The sequence below is a fragment of the Excalfactoria chinensis genome, chromosome 14 (genome assembly GCF_039878825.1).
Source record: "Excalfactoria chinensis isolate bCotChi1 chromosome 14, bCotChi1.hap2, whole genome shotgun sequence".
In the NCBI taxonomy this organism is placed as follows: domain Eukaryota; kingdom Metazoa; phylum Chordata; class Aves; order Galliformes; family Phasianidae; genus Excalfactoria; species Excalfactoria chinensis.
Window position 1 is genome coordinate 5,241,180 of NC_092838.1, and position 24,458 is coordinate 5,265,637.

The 24,458-nt window shown below is 44.4% G+C and overlaps 1 protein-coding gene across 3 annotated transcripts in view; it reads left to right on the forward strand.

Annotated features, from left to right (window-relative positions):
* XYLT1 (xylosyltransferase 1) overlaps nucleotides 1-24,458 on the forward strand; it is a 137,697-nt gene that overhangs the window by 41,870 nt on the left and 71,369 nt on the right. For all 3 annotated transcript variants that reach the window (XM_072349150.1, XM_072349149.1, XM_072349151.1), the window contains exon 2: nucleotides 21,669-22,191. In XM_072349150.1, the coding sequence (XP_072205251.1) occupies nucleotides 21,669-22,191 (523 nt within the window). The remainder of the gene's footprint in view (nucleotides 1-21,668; nucleotides 22,192-24,458) is intronic.

Here is a 24,458-nt window from a genome sequence, read left to right on the forward strand (position 1 = left end):
GAACTCCTGTTAATAGAGACTGAGTAAAGTAATAGGAAACAACAGATAGTGTAAAGAATATCTCATGTCTGCATAATATGGTAAGTGAGCATTTAAGCAATGAAGCTAACAGAAGGGTATTAACACAGTTGTTATCAGTCCCCATTTTATCAGTCAGAGGAGGGTCCCTCCATTTATATTCTATGGTTCTGTATGGGATTTAGTTCTCTTTCGCAGTTCTTTGTCAGCCATTTCTCTTTGCAGCCTGCAGGCTGGAATGAAACCACTTCTGTGGGCTCTCATAATTGCACCCTTACCTTCCCAGTGCCTCCCCACAACTGCCCTTCATCTGCCATCCCCTCCAATAAAGGTGCCTTGGGAAGGGTGGTGGGCACTGTGAGCGGCCTGCAGGCATTGCTGAGTCCATGGGAGATAGCGAGCAAGCGCAGGCAGCAGCGCAGAGCCAGGCTTAGCGCAGTAATTCGCTGCGCGCCGTTTCCCTGTTTATGATTCAGTTTTAAAGGCCCTTTTAAGTGAAATTGGATACACTACAAAGTGTTGGTTTCATGTGTTTTATTTGCAGTTTAATCAGCGGGATCCAGCTGCCAGTGCAGGGGAAACCAGAGCTCGATTTTTAATTATCCCTGCTTTGCCTGAGTTAGGAATTCCCAATAGTGCTGTCTGAGAAAAGATGCCAAAAACCGCATTGTTCTTTAATTAGCTGTTGTAATTGTTTCAGTCTAATCTCCATGATTAGCAGCAGCATTAAATACAGCAGTAAGAATAGGACTGCCCTCTTTGTGCTGCCCTAGTAAACACAACATTCTTACTTCTGGTAAGGGACGCAATATAAAATCAATTAGAAGCCAACTAGTGTTGATTGGAAAATGATAAAGAGCAGCTACCATGAAGTGCAGATTGCTTTGTAAAGTTGGTTTCTCGCCATGCTTCTGGGACGTCTTAATTGCTCAGTTTGGGGGGAAAGCAGCAGATAACAGGCTGTGTTACAGAGGTAATGCTGGGGGTCTTGAGGAGACTTCGTCCTCTGTGAAACCCTAAAAGCAGTTTTGCTGTCACTAAAGTCAGTGCCTGTCTGTTTTTTGGGAAGAGGTCAGCCATGCCATCTCAGTGGGTGCCTTGTCAGTTGGGAACAACTGCAGAGTATTCCCCAAAGGAATGGGTTTTCATTCTAAGTTTACCTAAGTTTTGTTCTGGTGTTCAAAGTTGCTGTGGTGCAGTGTGTTGTAATGGGAATTCTGCTGCTGGAGGGAACATTGAAGCCCAAGCATGTGCGTTAGATTTGTTTTAGGATGGATCGTGATAGACTTGTGAAGATATAGGAAAATTACTTACTGAGATTAAGTGCAGCTCCCAGGCCTGCTCTGATGGTGTTGAGGTACTGGTTTTCATCCTTAGGTTCCTCAATACCTTTGTATATTTGGCTTTAAGTGTCATTGCATGTGGGAAAAGCTGAAATTAAGCCTACGTTCTACAGGAGCTTAAGGTCAGACATGTGGTGTAAAGTGAGCATTTGTGAGTGTAAAATGAGCACTTGTAATTGTTGTAGTGGTGGTTTTGGTCACAGACTGTGGGAATGTGAATGTTTCAGGTGATGTTGTGTGTTTGTAAGGTAACTGATACAATGTGTGACTTCTGAGGGCATCTGTCAGAGCCCCCACAGTCCCCAACAGCCCTATGGCCATGAGTAGGCTGTGTGGTAGCACATGGTGGTGCAGTGCTGCTGGGTGTGCTCTGCATGGTGCACGGTGCTTGGATTGCCATGCACAGCTGTGTTGCTGGCTCCAGGCCTGCACCTACCCTGCAGCAGCAGCACTGCCCTGCAGTTGGTGTTAAAATGGAGCAGTTGGAGAGCTCTGTAAATAGGAAGGACTGAAAGCTAAATACCACGCGGTGACGTGATCTTCACACGCTGCTCATCGTCCAGTGTCTTGTCTGTTCTTTTCACAGCAGTGTGAAACCTCACCCTACTTAAGAAAAACCCATGCATGACTTGCAGTATGCCCTCTGGCTTTCAGTCTAAAGATGAAAGCCTCCAACAAGTGCTGTAGCACAGAGGGCAGTTTCTCCACAGCTACCACCAGGATGTCTGTTGGTGGTTTGGTTTATTCATGTAGAGCTTCAGAAACTCAGAACCAGAGGGCTGCTAGCTCTTACCCATACGGACAGTGAATGGACACAGTTCTTGTAGCAGTCACCCAAAAGTAGTAAAGCTGTGCTTTTAGGCACTGTAGTCACCTCATGTTGTTGGTTAAAGCTGCTGTTTTGAACCCTGTGGTTCAGGATCCCCATCTTTTCTTCCCCATTGTGGCAGGGCTCTGAACTCTCAGCAAAGCACACGAACAGCTCTGCTTTCTGGAAGTGTTGCACTTTTTTTTTTGCTCACACACAGTTTCAATGCAGTCTGCATTGCTCAACTGCACAAAATAGGTTTTCATAACCAGTTTGCTTCAGAGAGGAGGACAAAGAAAAAAAGAGGGGAAAAAAAGTTTTCTGTTCTTTGCTTCTTGGCTTGCGGTGCAGTTACACCACTGATGTGCTCTTGATAATTTGTTTCCAGTAATCCTTGGGGACTGCAGAGAGCTGCCTCCATTAGGCATTAGGTTCAGGCTGTGCTGGCTGTATCAACTGGCAGAATTCCTCTTCAGAGATAAAACCACACTGGATTCAGAGCAGATTTTGACTCTCCCATGCCCACCTTGCTGCAGGATGTTCTGTGGTGCTGGTAATAATCATCTGCTTTCCTTCTGAACAGGCAGTGCTTTGCTTGCTGAGCGTGGGCTGTGTGAGGGTGTGGGCGCAATGATCTCAGCAGCCCCAGAGCCAGCTCCTTCCCGGCCAGTGCACCCCACCCCACCATGGCGGCAGCTGGGAACACACAGGAACCTTCTCAAATAAATAGGATTTGGTTTTATACTGCAGGGACGCACACACTGACTGCCCGCAGCCTGGCCTGAAGGCTGCTCTGTGCTCTGCACAGGGCCCTTCTGTGCAGGCCAGGCTGAGGTCTTTGGGGCTGCTATGGCTGCATCCTGAGCTGCAGGGAGCAGCTTTGCTGTCAGCTCACACAGAGTGCTGAGTTCAGGGAAGAGTTCCTTTCCTGTACTCCAGAAATTTGCAGTGAACTGCATGTTTTAGTTAGCCTGAAAGAATACTGTAGCGAAGGAAGTCCCTTCTGGTCTCAAATTTGCTGCTACTGTGAAGAGATGTTTCTCTTACCACTGAAAATATTGTGTGAAAATACTGCTCAGTATTTGTGCTTTGACCATTTAGTGCCATAGCAGACTGTAAAATCACAACGCCCAGGTTGTCCTCTTGCCTCCTTTGCTGTCATACTATGTTGGTCGCAGTTTTTCTTCTATCTCAGGTGACAGCCAGCCTCAGGTCAGCCCTGCTCCAATACAGCTGCAGGGAGTGTTTGGGAACCAGTGAGGATGAGGTGAGGCACAGCTGCAGGCTGCTTACCTGGGGGATACGGCACTGAGTTCCTGATTTATAACCTATGTGGCTTTGTTATGAGGATTGGGATCTTCAGCTGGTGCTGTACAGACATCACTGCTTTGTAGCAGCAACACACCAGTCTAGATTGATTTAGTCAAACACACTGATCACAGAAGTAGCACTTGAGCAGACCTTTCTCCTCTGAGTGTTCCCACATCCCTCGTCCTTAAGAGGTATTTTGTAGTGCTGTTGTGCATCTGTCTGCCCCCCTGTTTTGTAGGAAACTTCATAGCCTGGACTATCATCCTTATTGTATCTATGTATGTGAGTAAATAAGGCCAGTAGGGTTTTGAAGGTCAGTAATTCAGACTATGCTGTTTAAAACGGCATTATATTTTGGGACCTTTTTGCAGCAAAATTGATTGTTTCTCTTTCTATATTAGGAAGCTTCTGTACTTGAAAAGTCCTTCTGTAGAGCTAAAAAAAAAAAAACCAACAACCAACCAACCAAACCAAAAAGCATTCTTGTAATAGCTGATTTGTTACAAACATGCAAAGCAAAGAGTGGTCACTTAGTAGCTGTGAATCCTTAAGCTCCTTCAAATGACCACAGGAATTCAGAGCCATGTGTGCTTAGTGTTTTACAGTTTGTCCAAGTTGCTTCTTAACCTTGCTTTATTCTTTGTGCACATCAGAATATACGCTGATGATGGTTCACATTCCCAGCACTGACAGAAGAAATTGCACGTTACTTTATAGTTAGTTCCTGGGGAACCTTACGAATTCCAAGCTAATCTATCCAAGAAGTTTCACTGGCTGGTATGTCTGGGTCACTGAGAGAGTCTGAAAGCCTGTGGAGATTTCTGCTGAGAACTTGAAATCAACTTCAGAGAGGTATTTCTTGACAAGCAGAAGGTGTTTTGGGTTGGTGTCCACTTGTCAGTTAAGTTCTGTCACTTCCTCAGAGGCTGCTCAGTGCTCTGGGGCATGTGGGCATGGTGCACAAGGTGGATCCTGATCCAAAGTGTATGTGAAAGAGACAAGCGTGGGTTATGGACAGAGATAAGAATGGAGAAGTCATGTGTTCCTGTCCATGGGACTGTTTTAACTGCTGCTGGGAGGCTATCAGGTGAAGACATTTTGCATTAGGTGTGTAAATAATTACTAGGAAGTACTCACTTTGATGTGATGTTTTATTTAACCAGCCTTGACGTGTAAGGGGAATGAATTGACATCCTTAGGCTTCACCTGACAGAAATACATCATTATGCATTTCCTGTTGTATTGCTGGAAAGGTACGGTGCTGAGTTGTGCTGGCAGCGTTGGTGGGGGACTCAGTGATGGAGTGATGGGTTGGCAGCAGGCTGGGCAGGCAGCTGCCGGGTTGTAGGGACCCCACAGGTAAGTGAGGGAATGTGGCCTGTGGATTGCTTGAGTCGTGGGAGGCAGGCTGGGAAGGAAAGAGCAGTTAAGAATGATGTCAGCAGCAATCCCAAGGTTTAGCTCAGGTATGCAGAGAGCATACTAGCCATGCCAGCAGCACGTTGTGTGCTACGTGACACTGGAAGATGCACTCCCAGCAGCTGCAAAGCTGAACAGTGAGCATTTGTATCACATCTGTTGCCTGCGTAACTCATTCTACAGGTGCTGGGGCAGTTGCAGCTTTCTGATCTCAGGCCCTGTTTTGGATACTGCCATGCTAAGGGCTATGTATTCTTCAGTATGGAGTGGCAATTATTGTTTATTTGATGTCAGTTAGCCATAGTCGCTTCAAATTCATCTGAAATTGTCTTCTTTTGGCCTTGATGTACAGAAAAAAATGTTGACCCTGCTTTCCTTTTCTCCTGTGTTTCTACCTTCTGTCACTACTTCATTTGTGTGTTTTCCATTTCTTTGTGTAACACTGAACCCTACTGCAGACCACACTCTTCCTGTGAAGGACACAAGCTATTGAAAAACTGCTTGCTCCTGATTGCATATCATTGGGTAACCAATGTTGTTGACTTGACATATCATTCTGTGTTGCAGATGAACAATCAGGATAGCATGGACTACGAGCTTCTGTTCAGTAGTTCCTAAATTAATGGTGTCATCTCAGTACAGCAGTTGTATCTCTTATTATAGTAGCATACATTTGCTTCGCTGGTGGCTAAAATTAGCTGTGGACCATATGGGTAGCATCTAAGCTCTTCTGGCTTTGCAGAAGTATTGCTTAATGACCATGTACTCAAATGTCTGGCATCACGACGTCTATCAGTTGACCTACTAAATCAGTGGAACACAAGCTATCAGCTGCCACAACTCTGTCCAAAAGATTTGATGACCCTTAGCTGAATTTACTGTTGGTGCGTGTTCCCATTTCTCATTATGTGGACTTCCATGAGCTGTGTGTGGAGGCTCCCTTCTATAAATGGGTTATAAACCCAGCTGGGATTCAGTTTGGATTTTCTAAGACAAGGAGTGTTGGTTAGAGGAGTCCTGTTTTGATGTTTGTATGGCACATCATGTGGGAAGTCTTGCCCACAGGTTTCCAAACAAGTTCAGGAAAAAAATATATACGTTTTTTTAGTGGAAATTATTTATTGCTTGTGTTACAGTTGAAATGTGTGGTATTTCAGTGGAGATGTGTGTTGTGGAGTGTGTGGGATGAAAGATGCTGGATAAGCATTAGTACTTCACTACATTTTAGCTAAAGCTGGCCACAGACTGCAGCGAGAGCTCAGAGATAAATCATCCTTGTTTTCTCCCTTTGAATTTGCTGAATCTGCAGATTGAATTTGCTGTCTCCTGTTTTACTTCAGATGAGCTGTAGTTTTTCTGTGGAAAACACCTTCTGCTTCACATACAGGCCTGCACATCTTTCTCACCTGTCTCCTACCGCTCATGGTACAGCAGCCCATTTAGTTAGGTATGTGCTACTCCACTACTGTTCTGCTCTCCTGGTGCTGCACTACTGCATCTGTAGGAGGACCCAGGCCTCCTTCAGGGCTGGCTGTGTTGCTGTGCAGTGCAGGCTGGCTGCAGGAACAGCCTCTGCCTGGAGCTGCATTCCTGCAATATCAGTGGGAATGTCCCCTCCAGGCTGCTGCTCCTGTCTGCTCCAATGGGTCTATTTGCTATTTTAGGCACATAATGGTGTTGGCAGAGTGAGTGGCAGCTGAGTGGTAATTGCAGCTATCCTCACTTCAGAATTAAAAAATAAGTGATAGCAAGAAGTGCTGAGCTTCCTTAGGAGTCCAGGCTTTGTCAGCAGCCGTGAGTCACCGTGCATTGTGTGAATGGATGAGATGAAGCAACGTGATGATTTTTCCTTTGTTCCGTAACCTTTTCTGAATAACAGGCAGGAATTGCCTCTCTGCATCTTAGCACCTGAAATTCCACTGGTGTATGAAAAGCTTCCATTCACAAACCGTGTAATCCTGAGTCATCCAACACAGGGAAGGTGCCACGTCAGCAGCTTTGTCTGATGCTGTTATGAAACAGAATATAGATGTGTATCTCCTACATTTTAACTAATACGTGGAGGTCCAACTTCCTTTAACTGGGTCAACATAGATGGTGCCCAACAAAGAGCTTTTTTACTTTCAACCCACTCCTTTCTTAATTGTTCACTTGGCCCTTTATAGGACAGGCTGCAAATATATGAGGTTGCAGTGGAGACAAACTGGCCATTCTGAAACTTGGTTTTAGAAGAAAAATCAGAAAACGTGTGATATGTGAGTTATGTGTAAAATGTAAGTGTATCGTCATGTGTAACAGAGACATATGCTGAGTTTAGTTTGGCCTTCAGCGCTTGTAATGCATTGTAAATTCACAGCTTTATGAATATTTCCATTGTGAGCATTTTTGTAAGGGCTGTAATGGTGCTTAAAAGCAGGAGGAAGATCTCCAGGGTCAGTATGAGTCTGTTAGAGGGGGATAATGCAAGAGAAACAGGGACCCTTTTCTGATGTGGTGAAGTGGGGGAAAAAAGATGCGGAAAGGTGATGGATGTGCTTTTCCTGCCCTGCTCTGCTGGTGGAGGAGTTCACAACCAGCAGGATGGACAGGGGCTCACAGCAAGCAAAAAAGAAATGTCTGAGAAAGGAGTAAGGAATCCATTTTTGTTTGCTGTGATACCATAAGCCAGATTTTGTCGGAGAGAAAGCTGCTGGGTTGGAGCAGCTTTATCCTGGCTTTGAGGTGCCCAGTTAACTCCTCATTTTACACATGAAAATAGTACTGTCAGCCAATATGTGCGGTCTGAACGTGCTTTTTAATGCTGCATTGAATGCCTCTTTCTCGCTTTTACAAGACTGTCATGTACACAGGTAGAAGATTAATTAATACAGCTTTGCTGAACATTATCCACATAAGCTTTAAGGTAGTGTTAGTGAAAAAAATTCCATGGATTTCAAACTGCCATGGTAGAGATCTGATCTGGAGGGCAGTGTATGCCTCTGGATCTGATGAATGCCTTCGTACTGCAGTTCCATGCTTTGCAGCACCATGGCATAGAAGACCAACTTTGGATACTCAGGTGTTTGGAAACTCAAGCTTTGTTAATTAGGAATGGTGTTCTGGTTCTCACCTAAATGCGTGCTGCTGCTTTAAGGCTGAAAAGTTTGGGGGGATTTCATCAGCTTTCACTGGAGAGCCAGCAGCTGAAGAAGCCTGACTTACCCTGACAGCACTACATGGATCTGTCCACCATTGTAACAGCGAGCAGGATCTGACCCGTGGCTGTTTTTATGTTCCCTTATCTATTAGAAAAGACTTCTTTGTTCCTTGTCTGACAGATCCTCAGATCTGCAAAGGTTGGAACCTGAGCAAGGGCAGCAATCAGACAAAAGGTGAACTATTGAACAGCAAAGCAGAAGCTTTGACTAGATTAAAAGGAAAGCACACAAAGGGCCTTGTACCTGTGTGTGTGGCATCTGACAGGAGGGGTGCTGAGCAGCATGGTTCAAGATTGGGTCAGAAATTACAGTCTGGATGAAGCCGAGAGTTAAATTAAGTGCTGAGCAGACCCAACACAGGGTTCGTTTCGTTCAGCTGTCCAGGGCTTTGGGAGAATAACCACAACAGTGTTCATGAAACTCCTCATCCTTTTTCATTGTTTACATACCACTGAATGTTTTTGACTTTACTTACATATATATTTGCATTTATTTTATTTCATAAAGCTGTTTGCTTTACATTTTTCTCCTTCCTTCCTAGTTTTGCCAAACGTTCAGGATCTTGGATGGCTGAGCCCTTTATTTAACATTTCTGAAGGCTGACTGTCTGCCTTCATGTTCCTGTGCACCAATATCAGTATCTGCATTTGCTTGAAATGTTATTGTTGATTTGCATTTGCTTGAAAGTTATTGTTGAAGACTTTTTGTTTTTCCCCGTAACTCCCATTTCTGAATCAGGCATTACTTTTGGTTTTATACATTTTGTCGTTCAATCTACCTGACCTTTTATTTGTATTCTCAGGAGCTAAAATCTTCAGCCTCTGGCAATCGCACTGATCTTCAGTCAGGGTTTCTTAAATAAATAAATGAATCCTCCCAGACACTTGAGGTTGTACCATCATCAGCATGAACGATAAATGGAAGAGTCTGCTGTTGACTAATTTGCTGACCCGCAATGGTGTTCTGAACACAGGGACATTACACCTTGTTTCAGAACTCCTGGGGAAATGTAGCTATTGAACCAAGCGCTCCTAGACAGCGTGTGCCAGGGGATTGTCTAAATCTGGAAAGCTGTTGTTTCAGCCTTGTTATTCCAGCATTCCCTTTGGTTCGTAGTCTTTGTAATGAAAAGTGACAGTTGTTTTACATGCTGGAAAATCTTGCATGATTGGTCTCAGCTCAATATCTGCAGGAGAAAATTAAGATTACGCTACCCACACATTAATGATGAAATTCCCGTGGCTTTTTAATGACATAATTGTACTTTAAGTACAAAGATGCTGTGTTGGTGAACAAGAGCACTACAGTAACTCCTAACGATCACGATCAGATCATATTTGTATGAATGTGATCTGTAATTAGAAGCTACTGCTTTGTAATAGCAATTAAAACAATCCGTGAGTAATTAAATGCTGCTTCTTAAAGACTTTTTTGCATTTAATGAATGCTGAACTTACACTGAAGAGGACTCGTGTTAAATCATTTCCTGCAAAAACTTCCCAACTAATTCTTTCTCCATCTCACTGATTTCTGGGTAGGCATTGTCAGCACTTCACTGCACTCTGTAGAACCAGTGCTGAATTCATATGCTCACATACAGGAATGGTCTTGATGGCTGTGGGATGTTTGTAGTTCCAGCTGTCCTGCAGCTCTGGGATCGTGCCCCTCTTGTGGCCAGCCAATGGCAGAGAGGCCGGTGGGGAATTTTTCAGGTGCCCCTCCTGGCTGTCACCGCTGTTTTCTGTGTCCAGGGGAATTTGGAGAGGTAGCACACATTCCTTCACAAACAGGGAAGGAGAAAATAATGTGACTCTTACTTTAATTGCTTCTGTAACAGCCCATTTGTTTACTGGAAGCTGTCCAACTCATCGTTGGGTCAAAGAGTTGAGAACGATGGCAATCCAGTTCCCTTTTCAAGGTGTAGAGATTTCGATGCCAAGGGAAAACGCTGCCTGGTAGATGCCTCTGCCTGCTCTTTTTGAATCTTGAGCAACTGGGAACCAGTGACAACCCTTGCAGATGTTAGCATGCTTTCAAAGGCTTTCCTTTTGGAGGGGCATAACATTATTTTGAGCATGAGCTGAGAATCTGGGCCCTAGGCAGAGCCTAACATTGTTTCTTCTCGCTGAAGGCTTTTGTTATGATAAAGGACAGTGCACGAGTTAAACTAAGTGGAGACGACAGCTCATTCTCGGCTTTCATCACATGCGAAATGCATCTCTTCTCATCGGTATTTACAGCAGGCTTCTGCTTGGATCAGGTTTCTTCAAGTCTGCTCGGCTAACATAATTTGATGCTAATAAGGAATTATAAAGGGCAACAACTTCAGATCTGCTGACAAGAAGAAGTAGCCCTGTCTTTATGAGCAGTTGGAACCTGGAGCTTGTTTTCCTGAAGGAGCCGTCTCTGTTTCAAGTGCTGTTCTGCGATACGGCCACGCTCAGAATCGCAATGTGTTACCTGCTGGGAAAGCTCATCTCCGGCTATTTGTTTCTTTAGTGGCAGAGGGTTTTTTTCCTCCTTCCTGTTTGCTGTTCAGCTCGTTGCTGGGCTGCATTGGTATTCTGGCTGGCGCAGTCCTGAGCAAACGCTTTATGCCATCCTTCTCTCGTGGCCGTGCTCCCCCAGCATGGTGTTGGCAGCAGGGGGGTGGGAAAGGCAAAGGGAGAATTTGGGGAGCCGGGTGCTCTCCTGCTTTGCTTCTCTTTGCTGTAGCTGTGCATTGGTAGCACTGCGAGTGGCTGCGGTGGGGTCAGAGCTTTGCCCCAGAGTTTAGAATTTGAAATCCCAGCAGCCTGCAAACATGAGGAGCTTTTCTGGAAAAGGGTAGATATATGCAAGGACCAAAATCCTGGAAACTTGCTGAATTTACTGCTTCTCTCATAGCAGCATTACGATACTGAGAGGCAGTGGATGAGAAGGCAGGCTAATGGCTGCTGTTTGCCTTGCATATAGGGAAAGAGCCAAGCAAAGTGCCAGGGCCTGTGAGCTGGTAGGGCGTTATCTGCAGCCATCACAGAAGGCGCACAGAGAGGTGTGTTTGTCACAGGCTTTGCTCCGTGTACTGATTGATACATCCATCCTTAAAAAACACGGATTAGAAACAGCTAGCTTGAAATTCCTGGTACTGATAGCTCCGGTAGGAAGATTTTTGGCAGTGCCCTCATCTTGGCAGCTTTTGCATCCTAGATAAGATTAGAGAAAGATTTTCTTCATTTCCTTCAAACCTTTTGGGAAGATTACTCGGCTGGAGCGTTATTATTCTGTTGATAAATATATAGCATTATACTTGTCAGGTGTCACTTTGGTACTTGAATTGGTTGCATAGTAAGAAATACTAATGGGGAATACACATTCTGAAAAACAGAATAGGAGGAAGATGGATGAAAATTTCTTGACAGACAAGGCAGGTTTTCATTGCTCTTGTTTTGTATAGCGGCTGTTTATTTGTTTAGTTATTTATTCGAATGAGACTTTGGCTGATTTGGAAGAGACTGGTCAGCAAACCTCTAGGTGTGCTGCAAGCTGTTGCTCACTCAGGTCAGTGCTTCTGAAGTTGCTTCCATGACTTCCTATGCACTGCTCATGGATGAGGTCTGGGAGTATGGCTGTGGAGCTGCTGATGCACAGTCCTGTGCTGCTGGAACAGGTTTCGTAACATAGCCCAAACCTGCTGTTTTGGTCAAATATTTTGTTAGCCTGATTTACTGTTTTCTCCCTGGCAGGTAGATTGCTAGGAGAATAGGAGGGGATATTCCTGGGGCAGCCACCAGAAATAAGAAAAACATTCTTATGGGCTGAACTTCCCCGTGCCTTCAGAAGCAGCACTTCCTTAGTGTCCCCAAGGCAAAGTTAGCTCTAGGTCACCGTAAAAACTGCAGGCTGTAAATATAAACCTTTGAGGTTGCCCTTAGGAGGAAGTACTTTTATGGCGCACTGAGGCAGTTATGTTAGTTAAAACAATAGAGTTCATTGTGATTTGGGATCTTTGCATTCACAGGCTACCGAGAGTGACTGGCAAAGTCAGTGTTACTCCATGCTGCCCGGGCAGTGCTGTCAGGTTGGGAGCAGCCTCTGCCTTAGTGTGAGCAGTTCCTTGTTTCTGATGGAATTCCAGGTGGGAGCTGCAGAATGTCCTGTGAAGGCACAGACCAGGCTCTGACCCCTCATCCTGGGCAGTCTGTGATAGGTCTGGTGATGTGACCTGTGTGCAGAATGACAGGGTGCATTCCTGTTAATGTTAGCGCCTAGCCTGATTTAATGGAGGCCTGATTTAATTCCATTTAATTAAATCATCTCCTAGTACTGGCTGGCACGCAGCCATGGGCCTGTATGAGTCACGCCTGTTTACAGGGGCAGAAAATTTGACCAAACCACATGTAGCTATGACAGGAGGCAGGGTTTGGCTGGGATGAAATGAGCCTGGCCCAGGCTCATCCATCTCTGCCCCAGCAGGATGTAGCTGGCCGAGGTGGAGCTGCACAGAAGGTTTGGGGCAGCTCTGAGGTAACTTTTGGGGAAGGGGACTTCAGAGCTGTCCTTGGAGAAAGAGGAGTAAAAGAGCCCACCCAGCATCTCTTTGTGTTTGTGGGAAAGGACAGAGATGTTAGAGCAAAGTTGTCTTCCATTAATTAATTAATGGAATTAAATGGCAGCAGCTGGTTTTCCACCAGCAAGAGGTGGTGCCAGGTTTACCAGATCCGTACTACAAGAAAGTGCTGCAAACATCCATCCATCCCTCGTGCTCCTCAGGGTCCGGGGGCAGTGCTTGAGACTTGGCCAAAGGAATCTGCTTGGCTCGTTTGGAGCAGTGAATGCTGAGCTGTGTGCTGATGTCTTTCCAGTGCTGGACAGCCATTGCTCACCTGCACCATTCTACGTATTTAAGTGCTCCTATTGCTGTCCTGTTCAAAATAGAGTAAATGTGGAGACTTTTCCTTCCAGAATGTTTGGTTCAAAGGCTTCTCATGGTCCTGGGCAGCTGAAAAAAGCTTAGAAAAAAAATCTGTTTCTTATAGTGCTGTTCATATTAATAGGCTTTGCTGTTCATGCTTGTCATATTGTAATTCTGATTTAACAACGTTTATCAGTAGAAGATCACTGCAGGGTCTTTAACGATTATAGTTGTTCAAGCTGATAGTCTGAGACTATTAAATAAGCTCCAATTACTTCCCATTTATTTGTGTTGTATTTTCCCTCCAAGTAACAAAATGTAATCCAGAAGTTCATTATTATTCTTTGTATTGTATTTATCTAAATAGATTTTCTACCTAATTAAGGCTGAATATGTTTGTGTTAAACTGACCGTATTTTACAAGGATGTTTTCATTTGTATGTGAGGGGGTCTTTGGTTTCCACCATCCATACTTTAATTATGCCTAATCTTCATAGCTGCCAGAAATTTTATTGTGTATCTCAGCAGTTCACTGTGGGCTGCCCAAGATTGTTTAGAGTTTGTTTAGAACTGGAGTAGTTCTCCAGTTGAAGTTAGCTGGAATCCAGTTAATAACAAATAATCAGGAAGCAATTTCAAGTGTTTACTACTCCTCTGAAAGACATAAAGTGTACGGGCTCAATTTTGGCTGAGAGAAATAAGGATGAAGGCGAAGAGTCCAGTTCGCATAGTCGTGTTATTTGCTGTGGGATGTGTCACTGGTTCTGCAGTGCAGGAGGAAAATCTTTTGGTGAGTTTGGGAGTTTGATGAACAAGTTGGCAGGTAACGGGTATGCAGTGTAGTTATCGTGTTGGTAGTTTGCATTCCAGTGGCTGAGCTTTACTCTGGCAAACACCTGGTGTTCCGTATTTATGTAGCACCACCTTTCTGGACACCCTTGTCACGTAAGTAAGCAGTACAATTTGCTGGTAATTAAATACACAAAACATTGTTTTATTTTCATTAGCAGAATTACCCTCAGGAAAACACCTACCTGGCCCACCCCACCCTACCAGGGCACAGGGCTGTGATTTGCCCTCCCCAGAGCCCCCCCTCCACACATCTGCCCTGTAGAAATCTATGGGGTATGAGTGGCGATTGCTTTTTTACTCTATGAAGCTGTAGTATCTTTCAAATGCTGCTTGAAGGGTCCTTTTCAAGGAGCACGGGATAATGGGCATTAGTACAAAAAGTCACTTAAATCACCTTTCCTTTGAGAAAGCGCTGACTTCATGTAGGCTCCTTCATGTCTGGGCATGAAGCTCCTTTGTGTTTGTTGGGAGGATGGTACCATCCACCTTCCCTTGGGAAGGAGCTGTGGGCAAAAAAAAATAAAAAAGGACAAGCAAACCTCCAGGGTTTTCCTGAGCTTCCTCAGAAACTGCATTTTGCACTTCGAGTCAGTCCTTCCTCGTCTCTTGTGCTGAGCTCTGTACAGAGATGGGGTCGAGTTGAAGTGAGGCCAGGAGATTGAAAATGCTGTCAGTGTTGGAGGGTGGCTGCTCCACCAGCAGCCTCGCTGCGAGCTGCACGAACATGGGGTTGGGCATTGCATGGAAGGGAATAGCACTTGTAAGCTGGGGGCAGCTCCTGGCTGTAAAGCAGGTTCTGTTACAGACTGAGTAAAATAATCTCAGGTATCTTCCAGTCCTTCTACATAAGTACAGATTTTCCTGAAGAGCTTGAGATAGCAGAAAAGAAGGTTGTCAGTTCTTAAAATACAGCAGATATTTGCTTTTGCAGTTCCCTGTAGTTTTATCCCAGACTCTAATAGCCAGATGAACATTTGAAATTACTGTTAATGTAAAAGAGCTGCTCATTTAGGCAGTGCTCTGAGCTACAGGAAATGTGAAAATCTGTTCCATCTCTTGAGGGGTGCTCTGTGGTATTATTACATGATCCAAATCACTCAAAGTCAGGCACAGGCCAGCAAAAAGAAACAGAAAAACTGTTCCGAGGAAAGCAGCTGAAGTTTTGAAGCTGTATTTATTCTGTTTTACCATATAATATAATATAATATAATATAATATAATATAATATAATATAATATAATATAATATAATATAATATAATATAATATAATATAATATAATATAATATAATATAATATAATATATTTACCTTATTATATTCTTATTATTATGCATTTGTTCATCACTGGCAAAAATAGCCAATGTTGGGGTCTATGCTGAAAAATAGCACTTTGTAGCTGGGAGTTTTCTCTTATCACATAGTGTTATTGTGCTCTTTGTATCTGTTGCAGTTTCCTTGGAAATAAGTAGGAGGCATTACTTTTAGAGCAACCTATGTCTATGTGATGGTATTTGTTAGTGCTGCTTCCTGAAGGACTGGTGCTTTTTCAAGTCTCAGAATTCCCCTTTAAATCCAAGTGATCACTTCTCCTCATGATCTTTGTACGTACTGGGGGACTGTATTTGATGCCTTTACATCTTTCATCTCAACCAGCTTTCAAGTTCAAAATCAATAGATTTGTTTCCACCCTTTGTACCTCTCTCTTTAATGTCAGGCACGAAGTCGGTTCATACATTGCTCGCAGAATGATTCTCACAAGTCTTCAGCCTCTGACGATTAAAGTACAATGTACTTATTACAGCGAAATGGAAAAGCATATGGACAAAGCTAACTGCTTTAACATCTGCTGTCGCTTCTCCATCTGCTCTCTGGCTGTGCTCCTGTCCAAACCTGCCAGAAGCACTCATTTTTCAAGGTCTCATGGTCCATCAGCCACGTCCTCGACGGAAGCCCTTAATTTCATGTTCATTCTGACAGAGCAACAAGATGTCTGCAGGGTGCTGCGATCGGCAGCGCGGCTCCAATGGTGGTACTTCGTGTTAAGCTCAGCCTCAGAAATCCTTTGCAATGACTTTCTGTTAAAAATAAATACGTTACTATTTGCTACCATTGTGATGGTGACCATCCTTTGGTATGCAACTGGCAGACGAGTTGGGCCGACTCCAGACAAACACACTGATTTATTCCACAGTGATGGAGATGGTTTTTTGGTCTGTTTTGTTTTGTTTTTCATTTTTTTTCCCATGGATTCTTACAGAATTCTGGTCTTTGAGGTCCCTTCCAACCCAAACCGTTCTGTGATTCTCTGTGGTTTGACTAAGAAACAGCCCTTGAGTGTGCCAAGGTCTGAGCATGGGAGGAGGGCTGTGCTCCAGGAGTAGCCCTTGTAGGGATGCCATCCGCTGACTTCCTTGGCAGTTGGAAGGTATCATTATTGAGTAATTAACTAGCATTACAAAATAAGATGTCACAGAGCTGTAATTAATGTTGAACAAAGAAGGAGACTTGTTTTAATTATCTTCTCATGTAGTGCTGTTTAAATCCTTCCTAGCCTCAGGACTGGCTGAATAGATGGTCCTGTACCCCCCGGGGCACTGCCCAGCGGCTGCGTGCTGCACATCCTGATGTCTGTGTTACGTTGTGGAACAACGCCAGCTTTGTGTGGGATGGAGCTGTGATGGATACGTGCTTGTCAGCCCAGCAGGCCCAGGGCTTTGTACTTGGAGAGGAAATAAGTCATGTCAGAGAAAGACTATGAGCACTTCAATTCAGGGCTTGCTTGTACGTGGTCCCTCCATCTGTGTGGCATCTGTAGGACTTCTATGATACCAGGGGATGACAATGGATGACCCCTCAGAGAAGGGAGTGTAGTCCCACTGCCACAAGGAGCAGCTCTGAGCAGTGCTGCCTGCCCAGCACAGCCACTGCTCGCTGGGTTCAGTGCTTGGGCTCAGAGCCCTGAGCCACACATGAGCTGCCTGCAGTGCCCTCAGTCTGCTCTCCCTGTGGCTGCCCTTTTGTCTGCATGTTAGCCAGTCTCTGATAAGCTATGGAAATAGGGGGTGGTGTACCAAAGGGCATTCATTCTGCATTGGAGATGCTTTAATGGAGATGGAGTTTGGCAAATTAAAGCTCATGCAGGTTTTGGAGGGCAGCTCAGACTCACTGCATTGCAATAGCTTTAAGCTTCAAACATTATTTTTCAATAGCATTATATTGTTATTTTTTGCATCAGTGGCTATCAGTATGTAGTTAGTTGGCTGTGATCTCATCCACGCTCTGGGGTGCAGAGCATTCCTTCCCAGATTGGGAATGTTTGTTATTGCTGAATCGCGACGTGTTCACATGCAGAGGCCCCAGTGTTGTTCAGACTCTCCATGCTGGGGTTCTTGCCATGCAGTGCATGGCACTTCACCTCTCCCTGACCTTCTGAGAACCAGATATGGCTAGGACCATAAAAATTATGTTTGTGGAAATCCTTCTCTCGGTCTGTTTGATGATAGACATGACAGTGTCACACCTGAGCTTTGAAGTGCAGTGCTTGCAAAGTGATGCAAGGTGCTAAAGAAACCAAAGGTTTCTTTAGAAAGGCTGTAAACAGAGCTGGCATTTAAAACGTGAGGAAAAAAGTATTTTGACCTGATTGGCACCTCTCTGCAGAAACAGAATGGCAGCAGGAGCAGCATATTTGTCAGCTGAGCTACAGACATTGCACAAAAAAGGATGTGCAAATGCAGGTTTATGGTTTGTCCCCAGCGTGGTTCCCAGGCTGCAGGAGAAGTGCAGCCAAGGTCAGACAGGGGCTGTAATGGAAGTATGGGTCAGATAGCTGGGCTCTTGGGTATGTGCTTGAAACCTGTAGTACTCAGTGACTGCCACAGGAGCCCTCTCAAATGAGGTAGCTTTGGGTAGAGACTGTTTTCATCCGTGGCTGTGCCTGAAAACTATTCTCTTGTGAAGACCGGAATGGTGATTTTTAATAACATTTTTCTGAGCATTCAACGAATGAGATGAGGTTTGTACACAGAAAAATAACATTGTTAGGTGTTGTCCTGAAAACGCTACTTTTGTCTTTGACTGTGGATACATGCAGGCTATGTTAAGGAGCTCTCTGCTTCTAATTTGGTTCTGGTTTGATTTTTGTTTTCAGTGTAATTTGGAAGCACAACGAGAGATAGGAAGGTGCTGCTTACAAATAGCTGGACCAGAGCTGGGAAGGGTGCCTGTCAAACAGCAAACAGGCTGATACAGATTGCAAAGCACTGCTGGAGCTGGCAGCGTGTTGTTTCACCGTGATCTTTCTCCAGGGTTTCTTTGTCCTGACTTGAACATGTTAGACATCCATGGCACAAAAGTCTACAGTGAATCCAGCGTAGTAGAATGAGTGTTGCAGAGCAAGAGAAATCCATCTTCCTGTAGCCTGCTTAAGCCCACGTGTGCTGCTTTTGTCTCTACTCCCAAACTTTGCAAATGAATACAGTTTATTGTCAGCAGCTGCTGCTGTTATGAGCTTTAAAGTTGCTGAGCTTCATGTCCTCTCCCTGCAAAGCTTGTCCTGCTGACATGTGCGGGTCCTGCCTTGAAACCATTACACTGCGTGATTGCTGAAAGCTGTTGAGAAAGAAATGAGTTGTTAAGAGGTGAATGGGGATTTTGGGCTTGCTGGTGTTCCGTGTTTGCATCAGCAGGTGTGGGAGCACCGGGCTCATGTGAGGCTGAAATTGGACCGTGTCCAGCTGTGACAGTTGTTCAGTACTCTGTTCGGTTTTGTTCTGTATGCACTGATGTACATACACGCCTCTTGGTTGCCACAGCTGTTCTGCAGTTGGGCTGTATTTTTAGCCCTGGCTCCTCCCAGATGCTGTCTCTGCAGAGCTCTTGTGGTCTTCTCCGTGCCCCCAGGCAGGCAGCGAATAAAGCCCGGCTTAGTTTTGTGTCTGCCTTTGAAGCGCTTGTGATACATTTGTCTTCTCAAATTCCAGCGTGTACACTTGGAAAGGCATTTCCCAGAGGGGAGCAAAGCACTTGAAGGGAGAGAAGAGTTTGAAGAGGTGAACCTTATGCCAGTAAATCCTCTGTTTACTTTGCTTTTTTCTCCTGAGATTTCATCACAGCTTTCTACCACTTTCCTATCATGTCAGATGCTGTTTTTAAGAGGAGGGGCCCCACATCTCATCCATCAAGGCTTATTTGTTCTATGGAGGGGTCTGAAGGGGGCATCTTCAGGTAGGGGCAGAGGGCAGAGCATTTACACCAATTTCTTACTGTGGGCATTAGAAGAATTACTGGGGGGGGGGGAAGGCAAAAAATAGTGGAATTCTGCTCTCTTCTCCCTTATCAATGTGCTGGTTGTGGGACAATTCTCATTTGCTCTTTCATATTTTCCTTCATATTCCACATATGCAACTGGAGCATAGAGTGGGATGGCAAGGTGAGCTCCAGCAACAGCTTAGGGGAAGTGCGTCTGCAGAGCAGTTAAGTTTTTAGAGCTGTTTCATATATATAAATGCAGGATGTTTCTATCAGTACATTAAAATAAAGCAAGTCAAAGTGTGCTACTGGCATAGCCAACCTGAGGTTCAGAAGTTGGCTGAACAAGAAAGGGAACGTGTCAGCCGTCAAACATTTGAAGCGTTGGGCCATTACTCAGAGAGAGCAGCAGCATTTTGGAAGAGACGTTTTGGGCATGCAGTCATATTTGTCTTGTTCTGTTTGCGGTTTGCTGCTGGGGTCAGAGGTCTTTTTATTTATTTATTTTGAAGATATATTGGAGATACAGGATGAGTAAAAGGAGCAGGGCTCTGAAAATAGAGGAATTCTTTGTTTGATCATCTGTAGGAACAAGTGCTGCCTTGAAACTGTTTTTGGTGGGTTTTTTTATTGGTTTCTGTTCTTTCACTGAGATATGAATTTTAGTAATCTTCTTTATTTAAAAACTAGAAAGAAAAAATGAGCTTGTGTGCTTTCTGCTGTTACAAATGAGAGATATTCGTGGAAGGGAATCTCTGGTAGCTCACAAAACCCGATCTTCTAATGAATGATCTGTTCAAACATTTCTCATTGCTGAGCTGCAGAGGTCAAAGCAATACCGGCTTGCTGCATGACCTTGGACAAGCCATTATCACAACCTCTTTCGTCGCTGAAATCTGACTGTGAAATAGCCCTTTGCAGAGGAGGTGGGAGAAACAATTAGCTAGTGCTGGTGACATGTTTGGGATGTGAGATGTGGTTGGTAGGTGCTAAGGATGGCTCCCGTCAGTCATCGTTAGCCGCTGCTGTGATTTGGCAAGCAGTGCTTTCTGGCTGCTCAGTCTAGCAGGAGTGGAAAGAATGCTGAGCAGAAAAAGAAGTATATCAATATTTATTATCTGGTCATCAAATGTTTTAGTAACTATTCCCCTTGCTTTTGTCTGCTGTTGAGAACTATAATAAGCGGAGATACTGCCTGTTTTATGAGTCTAAAAGTGTTACCTGCTAGCCTGAGGGCTAGCTTCTGCAGCTGGAGCAGAGGTTCCCATTTCCTATTCATTTACACATACAGGTGCCTCTCGTTCTGGCCTTCTCTGTCTTTTCTCAAACAGACTGCCATATTCTGTGATGTCCCTGGGATCCCTGAAATTGTCCTCCTTTTTCTTTTCTGTCTTAGACTTTCTGCTGTGAATGTATTCATTCAATGTGTCAATTACTTGCCAGCCAGGAGAGGTTTGTGGAGGTCTGAAGGGAGCCACATAGCCAGCTCTCATCAGTGTTTGGGAGAACTCAGATGTTTTACTCTTCTTTGTACATTCTCAAAATTAATTCTGCCCTTTTGTTGAGGATTTCTTTCACACCTTTCTGATCCCCATGAGAATATGAGCAGCTCAAGGCAGCATAAAGAGTGGCAAAGGCTTACAAGTGCTGGTGAAGGACACTTTCAGCCGAGGCCATCCTCAGCCTCCGCTGTGTCTAGAGGATTAGATGCCCACAACCCTGTGCTGTCCCACCCTCCCCTTCTCTGCTGTTAGCATTTCTGCAGCCTTACAGTGTGCATGCCTTTCTCATGCCTAGACTTTGAGGGATGTTGCTCCAGAGTCCATTGCTCAGGCCCACATCCAGGTGGCTTCTGAACACCTGCAAGGAGCAGACCTCACAGCCTCTGGGTGCTGCACAGTGTTGTGTGATGGGCAGAGAAAAATCCTGTGCTCCGGGTGGTGCCCAGTGCCTCTGCTCCTGGCATTAGGCACCACTGCTAGGAGCATGGCTCCATCTTCTTTGCACCTCTCTGACTGCTATTGCAGTCAGTGCTGGGCTGAGTTTCCATGGTAACAGGTGGAAGGTGGTAATCATGAAGGCCGGCGTTATTCTGCAGCAGACAAACATTGCACTATGTCCATTTCCTTTCCTTAATATAGTGTGTTTTGAACATTATAGTCTTTATGGACAGGATGTTCATCCTGGCGTGGAGATGGGGGCTGCTTTGGTGAGGACTGGTGGTCGGGGTCCTGCCTGGACCTTTCTGGAGAGCTTTGCTATTGATTTTAATGGTGTCAGGATGAAGTCTTCTCTAGTCAACAGCTGCTCACAAGCCTGTATAAACCCCCTGTTCCATCTCAGATGGAGTCAGGCCCAGCTCAGAGATGAAGGGCAGTGGGTGATGTGGTTGCCTGCTCTGATATCAGCAGCTCAGGTGACTTCCTCAGCCAAACCTTTCTGTCATGAATCCTAATGTGGCATTTTCCAGTAGGCTGGATTATAATTTATTGTTATTTTCATGTATGAAATGCTTGTGATGCATGGAACGTGAGTATTGTAGTAAGAAAAGTGTAATTTTTCTCCCTGTTTATAGGATGGCTATTTTTCCCACCGACCAAAAGAGAAAACACGAACAGACAGCAATAATGAGAATTCGGTCCCCAAGGACTTTGAAAATATTGATAACAGTAACTTTGCTCCCAGGACTCAGAGGCAAAAACACCAGTCTGAGCTGGTGAAAAAGCCCCTTAGCAAGCAAAAGGAGCATTTGAGAAAGAAACTGGAAGAGGAGAAGGTAAAGGAGAACTCGCTTCTGGGGAAGAGCTCCAACGAGGTGTTGCAGTTGAGTGATAAGCCTGGAAAGAACAGCAGTGACAGCAGCCTGAAGGACATGCACACATCTCCCAGACAGCAGCCTCTGAAAAGAACTGCAAACAGCTCTCCTGAACTGAGGTACGACCAGCCCCCCAAGTGTGAGGTAACGGGCAAAGAGGCAATCTCAGCCATGTCCCGGGCAAAGACTAAGCAGTGTCGGCAGGAGATCGCGGATGTGTACTGTCAGCACAAGCATGAAAAGCTGATGCCGGAGAAGGTGACACGTTTCTGTACGCTGGAGGGTAAGTTGGGAGGCGGTGAAGGAGAAAATAAAGCAGTATCTTGGGGGTAAGGTTTTATATGATTGAAATGGATTCCTAATGACAAGAAACGGGATTTGCTGCAGAAACGTGATGTCATTCTCTAGTCTGTGAAAGCTAGAAAGAATCTGAGGATGTTTTAAGCAGGAAGTTCTATGGGTATCACAGGGTCCTTTGTAGATTCACTCTGAATTTCTTGTCACTTCCCCCAGATTTTTATTGTGCCATGTGATATTAGAATTTATCTGCTACTTTGATTTCTTTTAGTTCTTCATCTACAGATGCAGAAAAGCACAGTTGAGGTGCACATCTTGTTACTGAGTTGCCTGCTTTTCTGCAGTGGAATTTTAGCTAAGAACCAGAGCCACTAAACTAATAGATAACTGTAAGAAACATAACTACTTTTTTAAGCATAAAAAAAATAATAATTCAGTTCTGTGACTCGCTTCTGTTTTTAATGATCTTTAATCAGCTAAAATAATTTCCAAAACTACTACTGTAGAGAGTCAGGTGCCAACTGTTGCTGAAGTCGGGCTTTGATTTGTTGCTTGTGGTTCCTGTGTGCAGTCAGATACATCAGGAGTCTCTCTGCTTGGTTTCGCTTTGCATATTTCACTAGCCCATTTCTGCCTTTCAGTAAGAACGCTTCATGAGCTGCCATTTACTCAGCTGTAAACTTCCACCATAGTAAAGTGCTCGTTTTAAAGGAATGTTTAGTTTATTTCATAAGGAGTATTTACTTACATCTTCTAAGCCTGACAGCTTACCTGTTTGTTGTGCCATCTCAGAGCAGTGGTTGTGGTTGGGTAGACTCAGTGTGGGATGGAGGAGAAGAAGAGGAGGATCTTGGTGCTCTTGGCTGTATTTGGTTGTCAAACTCTTTTTACAGAGAGTGGGGAAAAAAGGAGGTGCCCCGGAGGAACATCTCTCTCTAATAGAAGTTTAAGCTTTTAACTTAGATGTTGCATATTACCACAGTGAATGGCATTGGCACCTCATTTCCCACCTCCGTGACTGTTGTTTTGTGGCTGTGTTTGTTTTTTTGGTGTTTTTTGTGTAATTTTTTTTTTTACAACATATCTTTTGGTGTATTTATTCCTTTGTTATCATGGTAAAATTCAATATATTGGAGATAAAGAATTAATGGAGCAAGTAGAAGATGTGGTGTTCAGTGTGAAGCAGGGAGAGAGACAGGGAAGGCAAAACAAGGTGAACAGAGAGTAAAACCAGAACAGCTTAAAGGTAAGAAATCAGTAAAATCAGGCATTGATGGCAGTCTCAGCATCACTGAGTTTCCCTCCAGAGCCATAGTGAAATGGAGTCATTGTCCAGTATGCTTTTATCTTAAAATACACATTAATTTATTAGCAGTTCATGAGTTAAAATATTAAAATATTAAGTGTAGAAAGAATGTGGGTGCAGTTTTTTTGGGTTAACAGTGATTAAGTTTCATTCAGATTTTTATTTTAGGCAGTGAGTCCTGTTTAAGAAGAATAATTTGGGAAAGTATTAACTTAGCCAGATGGATCTTTATGGAAAATGTTGACTTTTCTTTGCCTCGGGGTTATTTCCTGCTGCCCGTGCTGACAGCTGAAGTTTACTGCTTCAACAGCCAGATTTCATTGGCAGAGAAGTCTGTACGTCTTGTGTTGCATGTAGGGTTGCTCTGGAACAGACTTGGGAGCTCTGCTGTGGGGAAGTGATAAAGCAGCAGCATTTTGTGTGGGACATGAATTGCTTATGCAGGTGATGTCAGTGCATAGGCAGGCTGGGACCTCAGAGCTATGGAGGAGAACCGGGTTTGGCAGTGACTTCTGAAACATCCAAATACAGGGCTAATAAGATAGACTTGTAGGAACCCCCAAATTGAAGGTGTGCAGTGCTTATCAGTAGGTCTTAGAGTTCAGGACTGATTCCAGTTCAGCCATCAGTCTTCTATTATGATACAACTTGGTTGCTCTGTTAAATTTTACAGCCCCGTTAAGGATCCACAGATTGAGTTCTGTTTTGTGATCTCAAACCTTTCTTGCCCTGTGCAGAACGTGCTGCTGCTGTTAGCCACATCCTTGGTTGAAGGTGTCATCAGTTCCAGTTATGCCTAAAAGGCATTGAGCTTCATTAGGAGACATTTGCGAAACACTGGCTATCAACTTTTGGGAACATAAGACACCCTGTTGTCAAGATGGCTGGTAGGGGGGAGATCTGTATAGACAATTTGCCAGTTTATGCATCAAAAAAGCTATGTGGTG